General features: G+C 41.1%; 2 protein-coding genes across 2 annotated transcripts in view; one reads left to right on the top strand and one right to left on the bottom strand.

Moving 5' to 3' along the window:
• LIMS2 (LIM zinc finger domain containing 2) overlaps positions 1 to 16,830 on the top strand; it is a 32,318-nt gene extending 15,488 nt beyond the window's left edge. Inside the window, exons 5-10 of the mRNA XM_071437465.1 lie at positions 8,474 to 8,623; positions 9,455 to 9,605; positions 10,679 to 10,771; positions 11,666 to 11,714; positions 11,901 to 11,976; positions 12,786 to 16,830. Coding sequence (XP_071293566.1) covers positions 8,474 to 8,623; positions 9,455 to 9,605; positions 10,679 to 10,771; positions 11,666 to 11,714; positions 11,901 to 11,976; positions 12,786 to 12,933 — 667 coding nt within the window. The 3' untranslated portion in view covers positions 12,934 to 16,830. The remainder of the gene's footprint in view (positions 1 to 8,473; positions 8,624 to 9,454; positions 9,606 to 10,678; positions 10,772 to 11,665; positions 11,715 to 11,900; positions 11,977 to 12,785) is intronic.
• On the bottom strand, positions 377 to 6,796 carry GPR17 (G protein-coupled receptor 17). The gene is made up of 2 exons (XM_071437466.1): positions 6,452 to 6,796; positions 377 to 2,880 (listed from the first exon to the last, which is right to left on the bottom strand). Exon 2 carries the CDS (start codon positions 2,847 to 2,849, stop codon positions 1,818 to 1,820), a length of 1,032 nt encoding a protein of 343 aa, XP_071293567.1. The 5' UTR covers positions 2,850 to 2,880; positions 6,452 to 6,796; the 3' UTR covers positions 377 to 1,817.
• Positions 16,831 to 17,423: the final 593 nt, after the last annotated feature.

The following is a 17,423-nucleotide window of genomic DNA, read 5'->3' as shown; positions in this document are numbered from 1 at the left end:
GGGAGCAGGAGGTCAGAAAGTTTTATTAACGTGTTATTGATGTGGCTGTGAGCTGCTGAGAGTGGTCAGTTAGTTTTACACTGAGAAGGATAGCTTGAAAAGGTACAGAAGAAAGTTTAGGAATAGCTTGTTAGGTGAGAAGTTCTTCATCCAATGAAACACGTTCTTGTTTCCAACAAGAAACTCAAATTTTAGTGGGTAGTGAATGGGTTCTGGAAAGGAATTTCAGGCAGAAGGCTGCATAATAAGTTAGAAAAAGGGATTAGGTGATCTCAGGCAGACTGTTCATCAAGTAAGCTGCTGAGCAGGAAATCAAGTGTAGCAAAAGGCCAGAAGAACAACACAATGATTACAGCAAAGTCTTTTCAGCCTGTGGTTCCACTGGTCTTCAGAAATCATTTATTTTAAATGCAGAAATACAAAATGAATCCTAGAGGTCGATTAATGCATTTAATTCAGAAACAAGAAATAAAAACACAAAAGAGAGCTTATACAAAAGCATACCATTATAAGAAAATAAAACAGTCCAGCAGTTAGCAGACAGGGTTCCACAATTCAGAGTTAATTTTAAGCTTTCATATGTTATGAAAGCCATATATTAGTAGTTTCCTAGAGTTTATATTTTCACTAACTAAATGGTGAAGGAAGGAAGAAAAGGTCATATACTTGTATCTGTCCAGCAGGGAGTCTTCTCAACTCCCTCTTATTTTTCATACTGCATGCAACCTCTGTGCCTTAGTTTTTTGAGCTGGGCATAATTGATTTTATTTTGGTGTCTCATCTTGCTAGAGTGGGCTGTTGGAATAGCACTTGGGGTGTTTTGGGGAAGCAGTCAGAATAAAAGCAGTTCAAGCAAGATAAAGTATGTTTGATTTTGTAATTTGTGGACCAAATCTCAAATGGTAAGGAACTCGTTCCCAAAGCCTAGTAAAGAGATAGGTGTGTGTATCTCTGTAATATATTTCACCTGTCACATGATTTCCTGTAACATTTATATCCATAGCATTGAAGCAGTCTTCTAGTAAATATTGGGGGAAACTCTTGTGGGTTTTTTTCCCTTCTCATTGTACCTGGTCTACCTGTCACTTCCAGGCTTGTTCTGCTGGATGCAATTTGTATCAGTGAGAATAATAATAATCCCTACTCTATCCATAGTGAAGGAATAGTCTTATCCATAGTGAAGGAATAAGTCACAAAAAAGAACTGTAAACCATCTTAAAGCTAGGAATCTTTTCTGTCTTAATTCCTGTCCAGGCTGGGTTTATTGCTTCATTCTGATGTTTTTTTGTTTTTTTTTCTTGTCACCATTTAGTACCAATTTTCTCTCTATTACATATAAACACTTTGAATTCAGGAACTTGAACAAGATGTGCCAATATGGAGGTTTTTTTTGTCAGGCAGGTCTATCTCAGGAGTGGATCTCTACTGCTGGCACAATGTGAAATTTTAAATAAGGCTGTATGCATTGCACAGAGGAAGCACTGAGTGCCTTGGGAATTAAGTTCTTTGAAGAAAAAATTCATGGGTCCATTTCCCTCATTGTCCCCCTTCCCTATTCCTAAGTGCTCAACCCTCAGTTTCATTTCTTGGAAACCAGAAGAACTGTCCTTCTCTTTGCAGTTTCAGCAACACAAACACATGTGTTCTCTATGGTCAAAGGGTTCTTGTTAATGGCAGCCCCAGAAAAACAACAGAACTTCCCCTTTCAGGATGAGTTTGACTCTGGTTGGACTGTCTTGCTGCATATTTGTGCTCTCAGCTGATTTTGGTGGAAGAGTGTTCTTAAGATGAAACACTGATACTGACAAGAGTCATGTTCACAGTTCAGATTTAGCACTTAGTGAGCTTTCATTTGTCTTACCCTCATAGGTTTGAGGCAACATTATGGTCTTTTTAATACAAAACAGATTGCACAAAGCCTCACGGAATTTCTCAGCCACAAAAAAGTACATGATGGGGTCGAAGGCCCCGTTGAGGCTGGTGAGGCAGGAGGTGACGCGGTTGCTGAGGGCCAGCAGACGCTGCGTTTCACAGGAAGCTCTGCTCCCGTTGTAGTGGAGGATGTAAATGAAGCGATTGACGTGGTAAGGTACAAAGCAAATTAGAAAGATCATCAGGACCATGATGATCATTTTGACAGCTTTTTCCTTCAGGTGTTTCTCAACTCTGTTCCCACTCTTCAGGCTCTGGATGATGAGTAAGTAGCAAGTCACAGTAGTCACGAAGGGGAGGGTGAATGCCACGGCTAAGGACACGAGGGCGTGGCGTGAGGCCTTTTCTCTGTAGAGCTGCAGGCAGACAGTTGTGTTTTTCATCTGGACAGTCTGCACACTGAGCAGCAGAGGTGCCATTGCCACCCCAACGATGACCCACAGAAAGACACACGTCACGTGGGCATAGCGGGACCTGCGGAGCTTGATGGACTTCACTGGGTGCACGATGGCCAGGAAACGGTCAACGCTGATGCACATCAGGAAGTAAATACTGGCATACATGTTGAGGTAAAAAAGGAAACCAGTGAGTCTGCATGGGATCTCACCAAATGGCCAATGGTTACCAGAAAAATGGTACACCAGCCGCGTGGGGAGTACCAGCACAAAGAACAGGTCAGCCACAGCAAGATGCATCAGGAAAACGTTGGCAGGCGTGCCTGACTTCTGGTCCCGGATGAAAAGCCAAAGAGCCAGGGCATTGCCAGCAAAAGCCAGGATGAAGTCCAGAAAGTAGAATGTGGCAAAAATCATGTTCTCAAGGTGTGTTTCTTTGCCACATTGCTCTGATGTTTCCAAACTAAAATTTGATTGATTTGAGCAGTTGAAGAGCAGGCTTGAAGCTGCAGGCCCGTTCATTTTTCTCCACAGTTCTGAAGAAGAAAAAGCCCTAAATGTGAAAGAATTAAGACATTATATTACAGAATAGCCTGGACTTGTGGAAAACAAAAGAAAAAAAAGACAGATTTAAAAACCCATACATAAAAGTCAAGAATGTCTCCTGTTTGCTAGCATCAGTGTTTGGTATGACAGGCCAGTCTGAATTTAAATGTTATATTAGAACTCTGAATACCCTCTGGGTTTACCAGAGCAGTAATTCCCATGGAAGGAACTCCAGTGAAGAGCTGGCTAGCTGGTGATGAGCTTGTCTCTAGCCTGTGCTGAGGGCAGTTTTATAATCAGGTAGTGAGATGCTTGTGTGTCTGGTTAAGAGGTGTAGAAGTGAGTTCTGTATATCTAACTAGAAAGCACATTCCATGTTTCAGTATGAAAGCCTGATTCAGAACTTTGGAGTTCCTGATGAGTCGCTTTTCTGAGCACAGGTATCTGTTGCAAGGTGATCTAACGTAGAATATCTGTCTTGTTTTTAAAAGAGATAAAAGACAGGTCAAATATTGCTGTTATTAAAAAAACAACAGGGTTCCTGAAAACCTTTGAGCATTATTTTAGTTTAAAGTCCTGTGTTTAAGGCAAATGCACCTAGTTCCAATGTAGAAGGAAACTTTTCAGATGGGTAGCAACATCTCTTTTGACACCGAATTGACCCAGGGAAGATTTTAAAAAATGCCTGTGCTGTCAGTCACCTCTCAAAGTGTCATCCTTCCCTGCAGCTTTTAGCTTCCACCACAGCTCTCTCTTTTCCTCCCTCAAAAACCTGAGCTCCACTGTAGTTTATCCAGGGCCTTTTCCAAGTAGAAGCTTAGCAAAAGTGGTCTTAGCTTTGCCAGTCTCTGTTTGCAATGTTCTGAACAGCATCAACAAGAAGTGTGATAGGATTTTCTGAGCACCTGCCCATGGCTTTTTGTACATTGCTTGTCTGTGGGTATAGGTGGTAGGGAAATGCAGGTGGTCTGAAATTCCAGCATTGTCTCTATTGCTTGGATTTCTCATAAGTGTTCCAGTCTGTGCAGCAGTACCTCCACTTTGCTCACCCTTGCCTTTTGTACTGACTGAGCATTTCTCCATAATATTCAGTACATCTTTAAATACATCCATTATGCACTGCATCCAGCTCCCCAACAGAATTCATTGTTCACATGCCCAAAAATATCGGGATCATAGAGAACTGAAATGGGATTAAGGACAAACAAATATATTGGAAAATATAAGAAAATTCCAAGGTAATTAATATGTTCAGTTTGGCTGCTGTTAATTTCAGGTGAACAGAAAACTGGAATAACTGGAGACTAATGTGCTGGATCACTTCTGTTTGGTTCAAAATTGAAGAGACAAAGTCAACAGCAGGGAGACTGGATGAAATTCAGAAATTTGGAAGTTCTTCCTATGGCCACAGAGGGCCCTTCTTACTTCATGCATTGCCTGGGGATACCCTTCTGGATTTGAGTATTTTTGGCAAGATAGCAACTTGTTATTACTTGCAATTGCATGTGCAAGGAAGACTGTACAGCCCTTTTGTTCTTATCTGTAAAAATACTTGTGAAATTGTGCTTTGACATACAAAAGGAAAATGCCCAGCTGATTTTTTTTCTTTTGTGTGAAGGTCACAAGTTTACAGAGACCACAATTTTTTGTTTATATTATTCATTTGTCCCTTACAAAATAAAACCTGCAAGTATGGGTTGGCTCTTGTCTTACTGATAATGCTTTAAATCAATTCCCAAAGTGAAGGAGTAAGCAGACTTTTCCCTGTTTACAAGATGATTATTAGGGGTTTAACAGCATGATACACTGAACCAATTCATTTGAATTGCTTTCCTAAGGTAGATCTTAGAAATTCAGATTCAGCTGCGTGTCAGTGCCAGACTTAGAATAGGCAAGACTTCAAAGTTAGGAGCTTTATGCTCACTGATGACAACATTGAGTTTGCTGTGGATTTCTATACAGGCATGCTTTCAGTGCAGAATGCTGTGGGTTGGAGTAGGAAGGAGAATGTCAGAGCTATCTGGAAGCCCAGTGTGTCAGGAAGAGAGAGGCTTAGAACTAATGATAAAATTGAAATAGATTCAATCTTTGCAAATGACAGCCTTCATAGGAGACCTGCTGTTATCTAATTTACTTTTTAGAGCAAGGTGAAATTAGATGTTTTTCATTGTCTGATTAGAAGTTATAGAAAAAGGAAGTGGTCCTCTTTCTAATTTTGCTTATGTTTTAAGTTAAAAGGAAATTTTAATTACAGCTTTAATGGGTTTTTTTGTAATTCTAGTTAATGGGTGAAAATAGTGGTGTAGCACTTGAGTAGGTTGAGAAAAAAGCCAACATGTCACTAGAATTAATTGTTGGGCTTATTTTTAGACTTTACATGCTTTTGGCAAAATTCTACAGTTTTAGAAAAGTAATAATTCTCTGTGTGTTCTCTAGAATGTGTTGAAAGCCCTTTGCAGTTATTTGCAATTCCACTCCTATTCTCCTTGGGTTTATCCTATAGATTTAAAATAAATATGTTTAGTTTTTTTCTATTTTTACAAACAAATCACTGGGATTCCTATAGTCTGTACAAATGCTAAGAGCAAACTAGAAACCTTTACAAATGACCTATAATGTGTAGTCTCTGTTAAGCTGTATGGTGCAAGAGGCTTTCATTCTACAGACAAAAAACTCCTTTAGGAGTCTGGCTCATTATCCAGTAATTTCTGCTTGGACTGCACTCTTGATGTTGTGTGAATATTTAGTGATTTATGTATTGCTGAACAGAGCACTGTTCTGGAATGAGCCATTATCCCAGGCCTCCCAGGGCTGAGCTGAAATGGGGGTGTCACTGCTCATTTGAAATACATGCATGCACACTGACCATATTTCATGCCCTGTTTCTCTTCTGCTCAGAAACAAGCAAGAGAACAATCCACAAGGCTGGACATAATGCAGTCACTCTTTCAGCAGATGCTCTGTCTGTCATTAATGAAAGAACTAGCAGGAGAGAGCTTTAGCTCATTGAACACAGTTACCTGGCTAGTTTGGAGCTTTTGTTTGCCCACTGACCTGTATGTTAGGGTTTGAGGTAGGTCAGAAATTCCTGCTCTTGCTCTCAGCTAGAGCAGTTTCTGTTTGTGCATTTTTATGATTATGACTTTAGTGTCTTGTCAAATGAGTGTCTCCTATCCTTCACTCAAAGTACTCTTCATTAGAAATAGTCCTTTTCTGACTGAAGTTATTCTCCTGAAAATCACTCTCTGCTGAGCCTGTATTTCAGCTGAAATAGTTGGTTATCGTGAGCATCAAAGCAGTGTCAGAGAGCACTAGATATACCATACAACTGGCACAAATGGATATACATTAGGTACAAAAGTTTGAAAACCTTTTTGGTTTTGAAAGAGTGACATAAAGATGAGGAGATTATTCTTTGAAGTTCAGAAAATGCTGCCTATTCTTAGATTGACATTTCCATTATATTCATGCACCTCAATATGTGTTCTGCTTCTCATTGGCACCAGCTAAAACTAATGCCATTAGGAAAGCTCCTAAAAAAAAAAAAAAGCTCCTAGTAGCAAAAGTTGGTCTCTTACCTCTTTACAATGCTGTCCTGTGGGTGGATTATAGGATCCTTTTGGGAAATGTCTCAACGAACTCCTTCTGATGACAGCAGATTAGAAACAGCAGAGCAAACAAGATGATTCTGAGAGTTCAAAGTTGCAGAGTTGCTGAGAGCAGAGAGGGGAGCCCCTCTATATAGTGTCCTCCTTGCTCTGATAGCACATTATCAGCTCAGTCACACAGCAGAGCAGGGGAGAGGACACCCCAGCACTGAGGAGCTGTCTTCATCCCAGCTGACTCTTGGCACTGGGGCTGCTGCTATAGATATGAGTATCCTGCATGAATATGCCAGTGTTCATGGTGCTTACTGAAGGCTGCTACTGAACCTCCAGCCCTAAACACAGAATTCTTGGAGTCCCCTGATTATTTTAGGAGGGTGGAGAGATGCATTGTTTGGGGGAAATCTAGTATTAACAGACACAACAGGAGACTTCAGAATGGGATAATTCCATAATGGTGGGAAGGGGGAGGGGGAGAGGGTTAGGGAGAGGGGAGGCTGCTATGGTAACAGCTTAGCCTGTCCAGCACTTCCCTTTGCTTCCAAAAGAGAGGGTCTGTGGGAGGGCAGAGGGTTTGTGAGTGGGGTGGGGGTTGATAATGGTTTATCAGTGCAAATGGCTGAAGGCATCTCATTCAGCTGAATGAGAGGGGTCTCTTTCAGGACTCTTGCTTCGGGGTCCCCATGTCCAGCCCTGTATAATTACTCTGCATTTGACAGTACTGAGTAAAATTGATGCCTTTATGCTGAGATGAGCACAGCTGTGTGTTTCCTTATAATGGGGTGCTGTCTGCTTTTTCTGGACTCCGTCTGGGCGGACAGTGCTTCCAGCCCTGGGCAGAGACACTTGCTGACAGAAGGACTCAGATTTGGAGAGAATAATAATGATGCTTAGCACTTAGGCAGGCACCTGCCAGCTGAGAGTCATAAATGTTTGAGGCCTCAGAACAACATGTGTTGTATTCTTGTCCTCATTTCACAGATCTAAGGGTAAATAATTCGTCAGGGCAGAATTTTGGAAGGAGCCCTGTGAAGAACCTGCTGCTTAATCTGTAAATCTGCCCTTTCCATTTGAACTTTTGTCTGATGTGTTTTGAGAATGACCTGTAAATCTTCATGAGTGTTTGACATATCACAGTGAGTGATGCAGTGAAAGGAATGAAGCAGACTTGTTAGTTTTGGGACAAAGAAACCCACAGAAGTTATTCTCTGTCATCTTTCTTTTACCATGAATTCTTCCCCAGCCCATAGTGTTGCAGCTAGAGGGATAGGTAGTAGGCAACAGCTTCTCCTCAGAGCTCCTAAGTATGGGGATAAAACCGATGGCTTCCATCAGCCTTCACAAGTTTTTTTATGCCTTTGCCCAAGCTTTTCTACCATAAATTTGGGTTATCTGCCTGTTTAGAAGTGTACTTGTAATGTGTTCAAGAACATGTGCTAGGAATGCAGCTGCTTTTACTACATGAAATTGCATCGTTCTTAATTTTCTTTGACTTAGGAGTGAAAGGAATTTGTAGGCAACAAGAGGTCTCTTGTTTTTCCTAGATACTGAAGACTAAGGAATCCAGCCATGGTAAAAGGCATTCAAGCAATGCACTTTGGTTTGATACATTTTATTCTCTTCTTGACTCCCTCCAGTGCTGTAATGCCTCTGCTATGGTTGGATCCATTACTTATAGATAGAGGGTGTTGCTGCCTTTCCTTGCCCAGATATCCGAAAAGATCTGGAGGGTTGGAAAGGATCCCTAGAAGAATGACTGGGTGATACCTCTGATGGCACATCAGTCAGTGAATGTTGGAGTAGTCTTCTAAGGGAATACAACTGTGTGACTGCTTTATGCTCATTCTTCTCTGTGAAACTGGACACCAAACTTAATTATGTTTATTCTGACCTCATAAGTTCAGTTCTGTTACATAAAGTACTTCCTACAGTATGTATTATATGTTGTTTTAGGAGAAAGAATTTTTTAATATTTTCTTTCCTTTGTTCAACCAGGCACCTGTGCAGGCCATGCCACAACCGTGAAAAAGCCAAGGGACTGGGCAAGTACATCTGTCAGAAGTGCCACTTGATAATTGATGAGCAGCCTCTGATGTTTAGGAATGATTCCTACCATCCAGATCACTTCAACTGCACCCACTGTGGGTATGTTGCCATACTGTAAACTCTGACAAAAAAGGAGGGAGACAAACAGTTGAGTCAGCAGTGCAGTCCTTCCCAAGGTCTAAACTTTGCTGCCTTCACATTGTTATTGTTGAGTAAATAGAAATTGTGTGAGGAGAAACTGAAATAAGTTTGGAAAAACTACAGGAATTTTAATTTTATTTTGCCATTCAATATTCTCTTATTCTGACACAGTTTATAATGAAAGTGAAAATAGTTCCTTGGCATGAGTTTATCTGAAAGGCTGTGTGCAGATTACCAAAGTAGAGTTTTCCAAAGATAGGAGTTACCAGGCTGTCCAAAATAGTTTAACTTTGGATTCCTGGATAGAAAAACAAAATGGCTTGATGAGCTGTGTCAGTCTTGTGGCACTGTCCATTGCCACACTGATACCTGTCTGACCTGAATTACTCACCATGAAGGCATTTTAACTGGGCACAGTGCTGCTCCAGAATGGATAACAGTGCAAGTAAATGTCAGTGTTGAGCACTGCTAGGATGGCTCTTGCACCTGAGCGCTCCCATTCAGAGATACCTCAAGTCTCAGCGTGGCACTGTGGTGTCCGTGTAGGTGCACCTCGTGTGTCTGTGAGAGTATCCAGCTGCAGACATGATGGTCTGCATGCCTTCTTGTCTGGCAAACTGAGAAAGCAATTTTAGAAAGATGAGTTGACCATGACTGTATTTCACTAGCTAAAATGACTGTATTTGTCATGTGAATGTTGCCTAAGTTAACTCTCAGGTTTAGTGTTGCAGCAGTTCCTCCTGGGCGCTGCAGAGTTTCCCTCAGTGCCCTGAGCTGGGTTTGTTGCAGGAAGGAGCTGACGGCCGAGGCGCGGGAGCTGAAGGGGGAGCTCTACTGCCTGCCCTGCCATGACAAGATGGGCATCCCCATCTGCGGCGCCTGCCGCAGGCCCATCGAGGGCCGCGTGGTCAACGCTCTGGGCAAGCAGTGGCACGTCGAGGTGAGCCCTTCTGAACCTGAAACTGCCTTCAGCAGCTCCTCTGGAACAGGGCTGGTGCTGCTGGGAAGCAGTTGACATGCAAGTTGTCTGTAATATATGGACTCAGACTACACTAAATTGCTTATGCTTTGGATTGTCTTCACCTTTGTGAGTGAATGAGTTACAGCAGGGCCATCAGGTTTCCTAAGAAAGCTGTGTTCACAGCTATAATAACCTTAATTTTAAAATTTGTAATGATCTTTGTGGAATAGGGCTCACCGAAAAGCATTTGCTTACTGATAAATGTACATATTTTGTATGATGTACTCAGATATATCCTCTCCAATTTGAGTTACCAGACACATAAGTGTTGGAATTTTTACTGAAAGCTGAGCAATTCTTGCTTTTTAAGTCTTTTCAGTCCATTGTTTCTATAATTTTCAGCTGTCATCACAACTTGCTCTGATGATTTTTAGTCATCTTTGTTTCAGTCATTTATGCCTCCTAGGGCTTGACCTGAGAGACATGCTGCTGCTCATTTGAGGTGTATTCATGCCAACTATGTTTATGTTCCTGCTTCTCTTCCCTGAAACAAACAAGATAGTAGTCCACAAGTCTATCAGGATAGACACAAGATGATTGCCCTTCCAGCAGGTCTTCCACCTATCCTTAATACAACTCTTAATCACTATAAATAGACTAAATATCTCTGTTTTTTGTTGGTTTTTTGGTTTGTTTTTTTTTTTTTGCTTCCATAAAGATCTTTCCTGTCTGTGCTTCATTAAAACATTGAGATAACAGCTTTAAATGAAAAAATGAAAAGAGGTAGATTTAGGTTAGAGACTGGGAAGAAATTCTTCCCTGTAAGGCCCTGAGGCCCTGGCACAGGCTGCCCAGAGAAGCTGTGGCTGCTCCATCCCTGAAAGTGTCCAAGGCCAGGTTGGAACCAGATGAGCCTTAAGGTCCCTTCCAACCCAAACTGTTCTGTGATCAAGTATCATGTATTGAGCTAGGATTTATTGCCATGTTTTTACCTGGTGATGGGAAAGTTGTTTTGCCTGCCATGGAATGTTGGGGTGTTTTTTCTTCTACAGCATTTTGTTTGTGCCAAGTGTGAGAAGCCATTCTTGGGGCACCGACACTATGAGAAAAAAGGGCTGGCCTATTGTGAGACTCATTATAATCAGGTAAATTCAGCCATCTGTGATGTAGGTACTTGTTGTGTCTGGCAAATGCTTTATCATGTTGTGTATATGCAAAGCTATGCAGATATTTTGCATAATCTGAATTTGTAGATGCGATGGAATATTAAGAAATTAGTCAGATTTAACAGAAAAATAATAGTTTTTCTTGGCAGGAAAGTGATGCTGAAAACAGAATAGAAATGTCTTGGGGACATTGATTTTAATTTGTGCCATTGACAGAAAATCACTGACCATGGGTTGAGATTAAAATCCCTGTGGTTTTACTTCTAATGTATTTGTGTGGGCTTCTTTGATAATTACTTCTTTCTGTGGGCATGAGGCAACTGCTGTGTTGTCTAAAACATAGAAAAGTAGATTATAAAAAAAAAAAAAACAAAAACAGAAAAATCAATCAAACCCTGTTTTTTCTGTGTCATTTGACTGAACAATGTTTTGGTTTGGTATTTTCTTCTGTCAGATCAATAACTCTCTCATAAGAGGTAAGTGTTGCTGTTCTGACAGTGGCTGTATTTTAGCAATAGTTCTATTTTGGGGTTTGTAGTTGAGCATCAGGAGATGTTTGTCTACACTAAGCATCTTACTCTACCCATCCTTTCTTCTCCACAGGACTTTAAGATCCCCTAACAGTGCTAGAGTGTGAGGCATCAACAAAAAAGGTTTTGTAGTGGTTAGTGGTATGAGATCCAAAGGAACATAGACTATTTGGCAAGTGTATGAGAAGTTATTCAGAAGATTTAAATTGGTATATTTGGGGGCCACTGCTGTATCTGGGAATTCTTTGATTATTAGTATTTAATGTCCACACCAGCTGTGTGATTTGGGGACCATGAGTAGTCAGCAACATGAGTTTGTATTCTTATTTCTTTTTCTGTGCAGCTCTTTGGAGATGTCTGCTACAACTGCAGCCACGTGATAGAGGGAGATGGTAAGAGTTGTTCTCTCCTTGTTTTGGGTTGCCGTCCTTGTTTCATTTGTTAGTGCAGCTGTTGCAGTCCCACAGTTGCAAGACAACAGTGCTTGTTTTCACATCTGGCCTCATTTGAATTTGGATATAAATCTGAATTCAAGCAATCCATCAGTTTCCTCTTACTTGGTGCTTTTACTTTTGCAGTGGTATCAGCTCTTAACAAGGCCTGGTGTGTGAATTGCTTCTCCTGCTCCACCTGCAACGTCAAGCTCACACTGAAGTAAGTCAGTGTTTGTATTTTGGACCACGTGAGTGAGACATTTGCCCCTAAGGCAGAGTATCAGCCTGGAGGAGCCATGAGCCTCTGCCTCTCTGAAGGCCAATATACCTTTTCTTTGTGGGAACAGGTGCTTAAAATTCCACTGATTTCTGCACTGAAAGGGAGCTGACACTCAGCATCCTCTCTGATCTATTTTCCTTCATTAATCTATCCTGTAAGGAGGTTGGGTAAGAGGGGAGCTCATTCAGCAGTACAGAGGGAAGATTCTAAACTTTGAGGAACTGCCTGTCCTGAATAACCTGCAGCCTCCATGTCTCCTTAACTTTGGTTGCTCCCCTCAATAACAATGTTTGCTATTGCATAGATTATTTTGAAATAAATATTTACCTCACATATGTATAGAAGAGGGACAGAAAAAAAAAACGGTCCTGCATTTTTCCTTTCTCAGGTTCAAACCCTTATCCTACTCTGCTGGGTTGGCTCCACTGACCATATGAAGGAGCTCTAATTCATCCCAAAGGGGACCTCTGAAGTGACACTTGTATTCTACAGTAACAAAATTATTATTCTAGACTGCTACATGTAAATATATAGCAAAATCTTGCTCCTTATTTACTTAGGAGTACTAAAGACCTCAGTTCACTGATAAGAACCCAATCTCTATGCTTGCATCACCAGATGAGGAAATGAGTTGTTTTATAAATGGAATAGAGCACTTGCAACAACACTGATGTAGCTGCATTGAGATTTTAATTAGTGAAGCATACAGTTTGCAAATACCATTTCAACAACTCTTCTTTGTGTTAAAGGAATAAATTTGTGGAGTTTGACATGAAGCCTGTATGCAAGAAATGTTATGAGAAATTCCCTCTGGAGCTGAAGAAACGTCTGAAGAAGCTGTCCGAGCTGGCATCCAAGAAGATCCATCCTAAAGCTTTAGATTTAAACTCTGCTTAAAGCAAACAGGTCTGTCAGTCTCCTGACTGCACACACAAGCTGCTGCTCACTGCAGCTGTTGATTACAGAGGCAATTACTAAGAAGTGGAACCAAAGATAAGCAGTACCTTCCCCTGCTTCTGGTGATGTCTCTTGCATCTAGACTGTCCCTTTTCCCAAGCAATTGTCTATTAACACTGGCAGGAAGGAGGAGTAGGAGTTCTGCTTGAGCAATGCACAGGCTGATTATTAATTTGCTACTAACATTGCATTTTGCCTTTGTGGAGCTGTACACAATCTTTCCTTCTTCACTTGAGCTGTACTACTCTTTCCACTCCTCTAGTCCAAGGAATTTGGAAAGAGTGGTTAAATGTAGGGCTGAAAGAAATGTCAGATTTGCTCTTTCTCAATCAGAGTATCAGAATTTTTCTTCTTACTCTGGCTGAAGCAGTTTTTAGGTTTTTTAATATATAGGCAAACAGTCTGAAAGTTGTCATTCTTTACTATGTGCAAAAAGTTCTGGTCTTTCTCCAGATTCCTACAGAGAATATATTGGTGCCCTATCCCATATCCCAGTCCTTCTGGTTTGTGGGTTGACTGGGCAAGCCCAGGAACCAGTTGCTATGGCATCTGCACTGCCTGCTTAGGCCCAGTGTTAAGGCAGCTAAGAAGTTTCCTTTTGCTGCTTCTGTGCTCAGTACTAAGGAGATTTCAGCTGTCAAGGCCATGTCAGCCTCTTCAGAATAGTTGGGCTCTCCTTAAGGAGAAGATGGCTATAGGAAACTAAACATTTTATTGGAACTGACACTCATTTTCTCTGTTCTCTGTTACTACATGGCTGGTAGAGCTTCTGCTGGGCAACACAAAGCATGTCTTGTCCATTGACATAGCTGATATTTATTGAGGCAGTATGGCTGGAGCACTAGTTACACTTCTGCATAAGGAAATTGAATAAATAATATGGTACCAATTTAAGCACTTCAGTTTTCCCATTCTCACTTTATTTGCCAGCCAAGTATATGCTTGTTGGTCATGCTCCAGAAACTCCACTTACATGAAGGTGTTTCTAATGTTTACAGTTTGTAGCAAATGTGTTATGCAGAAAAAAACCATTTTTCTTAAATTTTTTACCCAAATAAGAGTCCCATTCATCTTTCTTTTTGAGACCTGAGTTTACTTAAGGAGAGGATCTCAGACATGATGCTAACATCTCAAGCACATAGTTCTCTGTAATTTTGCCTGTCAGCAGTGAGGTTTCACTGGTCCTACTGTCTCTCCTACCACAAGCCAAGGTGCTGAGAAATTTACTGGTTTTGCATATTCTCAATACTTCTTTAGAGGTGAGCCATCAGCAGTGCTGTTCCTGAGCCCACCTGCACAATCTAAGATCCCAGTGAGCTTCTGAGTCCCCCAGAGGTGACCCCCATAGTTCCTTGTGCTGAACTAAGCTGAACAGCCTGTAAATCCCTTTCCATGAACAGTTGTGAGAGTCTGCCTGCCCCTTTGCAAGGCTGACAAGCACTGGAGCACTACTGTCCTTTGCATGGTTTAAATCTTCCAAAAAGTGACTGGTTTAGTCAGTCAAATGAACACAGCAGTTGTGCCTAGACAACACCCTGCAGCCCCAGGTGAACTAGCTAGCAAGAAGTTCAAGCTTCCCCACTTCTTGTGTGTGTGAGCAGCAGTTGGATTGGGGCAGTACCTTAGAATTGTGTTACTGTGCTTGCTGGATCAGTACCCATGGAACTGCACCAGGGATACCAAAGCAGTGGTAGGAAATCCTGGATTGCTGATCAGAATCCCACATGAGACCATCTCTTAGAGCTTCACTGCCTTTGGTAACTCAGTTTCCCTCAGCTGCTTTGCTTTTTGTTGCTGTAAGTCCATCATCTTTTAACTGGGTTATGCTGTATCCACTCTAACAATGTTGAGGGGTAGGCCTAATTTTAGCAGTAAACTCTTTCATCTTCTGACCAGGTTGCACTGTAGATTCCAGTAACAGTAGCTGCTTGTGTCGCTGCTTTAGGAGAACACGTGGCTATTCACTGTTCTCTTATCAGCCTTAAAATGGTCTTTTAGTTAAGGGTCTAAAGAACAGCAGGTGCTGTAGTGTGGCCCTGCCAAGACCCCAATTTACAATCAAACCTGTTTAGCATTTTGTCACAGCACAAAACACTTGAATTCTGACCTAGGTGCAGCTCAGTATGTTATGCAGATTCTTCTCAGCATAAAACATTCCAGTTTGTTCCTGTAATCTCAGTCACAGGCCCTGTGTAATGCTGAATCTGAGCAGCTGTGTATCCCCAGCCTCCTGGGAAGTGGTGGAGGAACACACAGCCACACATTCCTGGTAAATATGGGAGGACTAAGTAACTAGCAGCCAATAGATAATATTCTTTCAGCAGCCACTCACATTCAGCAATGGAAAATGTGTGTATGTGAATGACATTATTTCTGTACTGCCAGTGAAGATTGAATGAGTGCTTTCACCTTGTCTTGTGTTAGAGAATTGGCAGACCTAGAAAGCTTCAGAATTCTAAGGAGAGTTGATATCATTCTCTTTGATAAGCTGTTCAGTTCTCTAGGATTTGGAGTACATCTTTATCTTCAGGACGTTTTGCAAAATTAGTCGGTGAACAAAATAATTGTGATCCCTGATCTCTATACTAATGGAGGGTGATATTCTCTTAAATTATTAATTTTTCACAATAATTTTTCTTATACTTCTGGTGCCCATAGCCTGCAATGTGCAGAGTTAAAGTAGTTTGTTACCAACATGTCTTTTTTGTGAGAGTGGAGTTGAAGGAGTAGGAGAAATAACTATAAATGGCTTTAAAAAATGCATCTTCCTCTACTTCTGTCAGTCTATTTTTTAAAAACCAAGTAGAATACAGTGCAAACTCACAAGTTCTCCTTAGTGCCTTGGTAGGCTGACAGGTTGGGTTTTGTTTTCTTTTTAATTAATATAGACGAGGTGTCAGTAAGAAATAAGCCGCATGCTTTTTCCATTGCTGTAAATAGACCTGCTGGCTAAATTCTTCCTAAGCATCACACCACTGGAGAGTAGAGATTTAGATGAAGGTTGAGCTTCGCTCAGAAATCTACACTTAATAGAAGATGTCTCATACTATACATTTATATTTATACCTAATTCATATTTATACCTAATTAAAATCACTAACACTCACTGAGTACACTTGAAAATGGTTTTGCTTTTAGAAAGCATGGTGTGTGAAGCTTGTTTTCATGGGTATACTAATCACTTGCAGTGTTTCTTTATGGCTCTAATCTTCTCTCTAGATTTGTGTCCTGTGTTTTTACAGCAGTCTGTGCAATGCTGACAAACACTGGTCAGCCTTTTGTAGAGAGAATTCCTGATGTGGCATGGCTGGTATTAGATGATATAACTGACACTCTTTCAGAAGTGATTGAATGGGGAAGGAATAGATTGCAGGCAAGCATGTAATAACATGGTTCTACTAGCCTGTAAAGCACTGTTAAGTGCTGAGGGTGTTAGACTGAGAAAAGAATTAGCAGCTCCCTGCCTTGGTTCAGGCCTTGATGGGTTCTGCACTCTGTAGAGCTCTCACTTTATCACACATTGTTTGAGCTGTCTAACCAAAGCACATGATTGTGGATTGAAATGCTGTAATACTGTGCCTTTGTATGTTCTTGTATTAAAGTTAACTGTAATACATTTTAAATCTTTACACAAAAAAAAAAATTGTACAGTGTGCAGTTAATGCCATATTTTCAGTGCTTAGCCAGAGACTGTTACCCACTCTGAGGAATACTGGGAGTGCTGAAACCTGAGGTGCTGTTGTGGTGAATTCATGTTTTGGACTTGTGCTGCTTCTGTGGTGATGTGTTGGTTGATGAGGATGTGCAGAAAGGGGTATCATCCTTTTAGTGGCTGTGTTGTACAAATTGTGTTGTGTAGGTAGTGAGCAAATGGGATACTATGATAATTACAGGATATAGTGGATATTTGGTTGATTTAGGTTACATTGATCTGGAGCAAACCTTCACTTGGTTAGAAAAGAGACATTGTGGTTGATTTTCTGCAGTCTTTTATTTAAAAACCAGAAACAATACAGTTTGGCTGCAAGATTTCTTTTTGTACAGGTGAAGTGTTGAACATTTCTCATCTATAGCTAGTTAGTTACTTAGATCAGACACTGGGTGACAAAACCACTCTGGGTAATTAGACTCCAGCATTTCCATTGCCAGCAACGGACATTACAGCAGGAGCATCTAACTGCTTGCAAAAAGATCAGCTATTCTGACAGGTGTGGCACTCATTTGGATGCACAAAGAGTGGGCTCTTCCCTGCCACCATATACAAAACTCCCACCAGCATTTGAATTTTGCACGCACATGTCTGAGGGAACAAGAGAACCATTGTGCACCCATTGGCAAAGTTGAGAGATCAGGCAGAGCTGCTTTCCCAGCACTGCCAGATTGTGTCTCAAGGAACTTGGTGTAAATGCTTTAAGACATGTTCTTGTTTC

This window comes from Agelaius tricolor, unplaced genomic scaffold (genome assembly GCF_023055355.1).
Source record: "Agelaius tricolor isolate 1412-34295 unplaced genomic scaffold, bAgeTri1.0.p SCAF_12, whole genome shotgun sequence".
Classification (NCBI taxonomy): Eukaryota; Metazoa; Chordata; class Aves; order Passeriformes; family Icteridae; genus Agelaius; species Agelaius tricolor.
The sequence above is the reverse complement of the archived record's forward strand: the minus strand, read 5'-3'. Positions and strand labels throughout refer to the sequence as shown.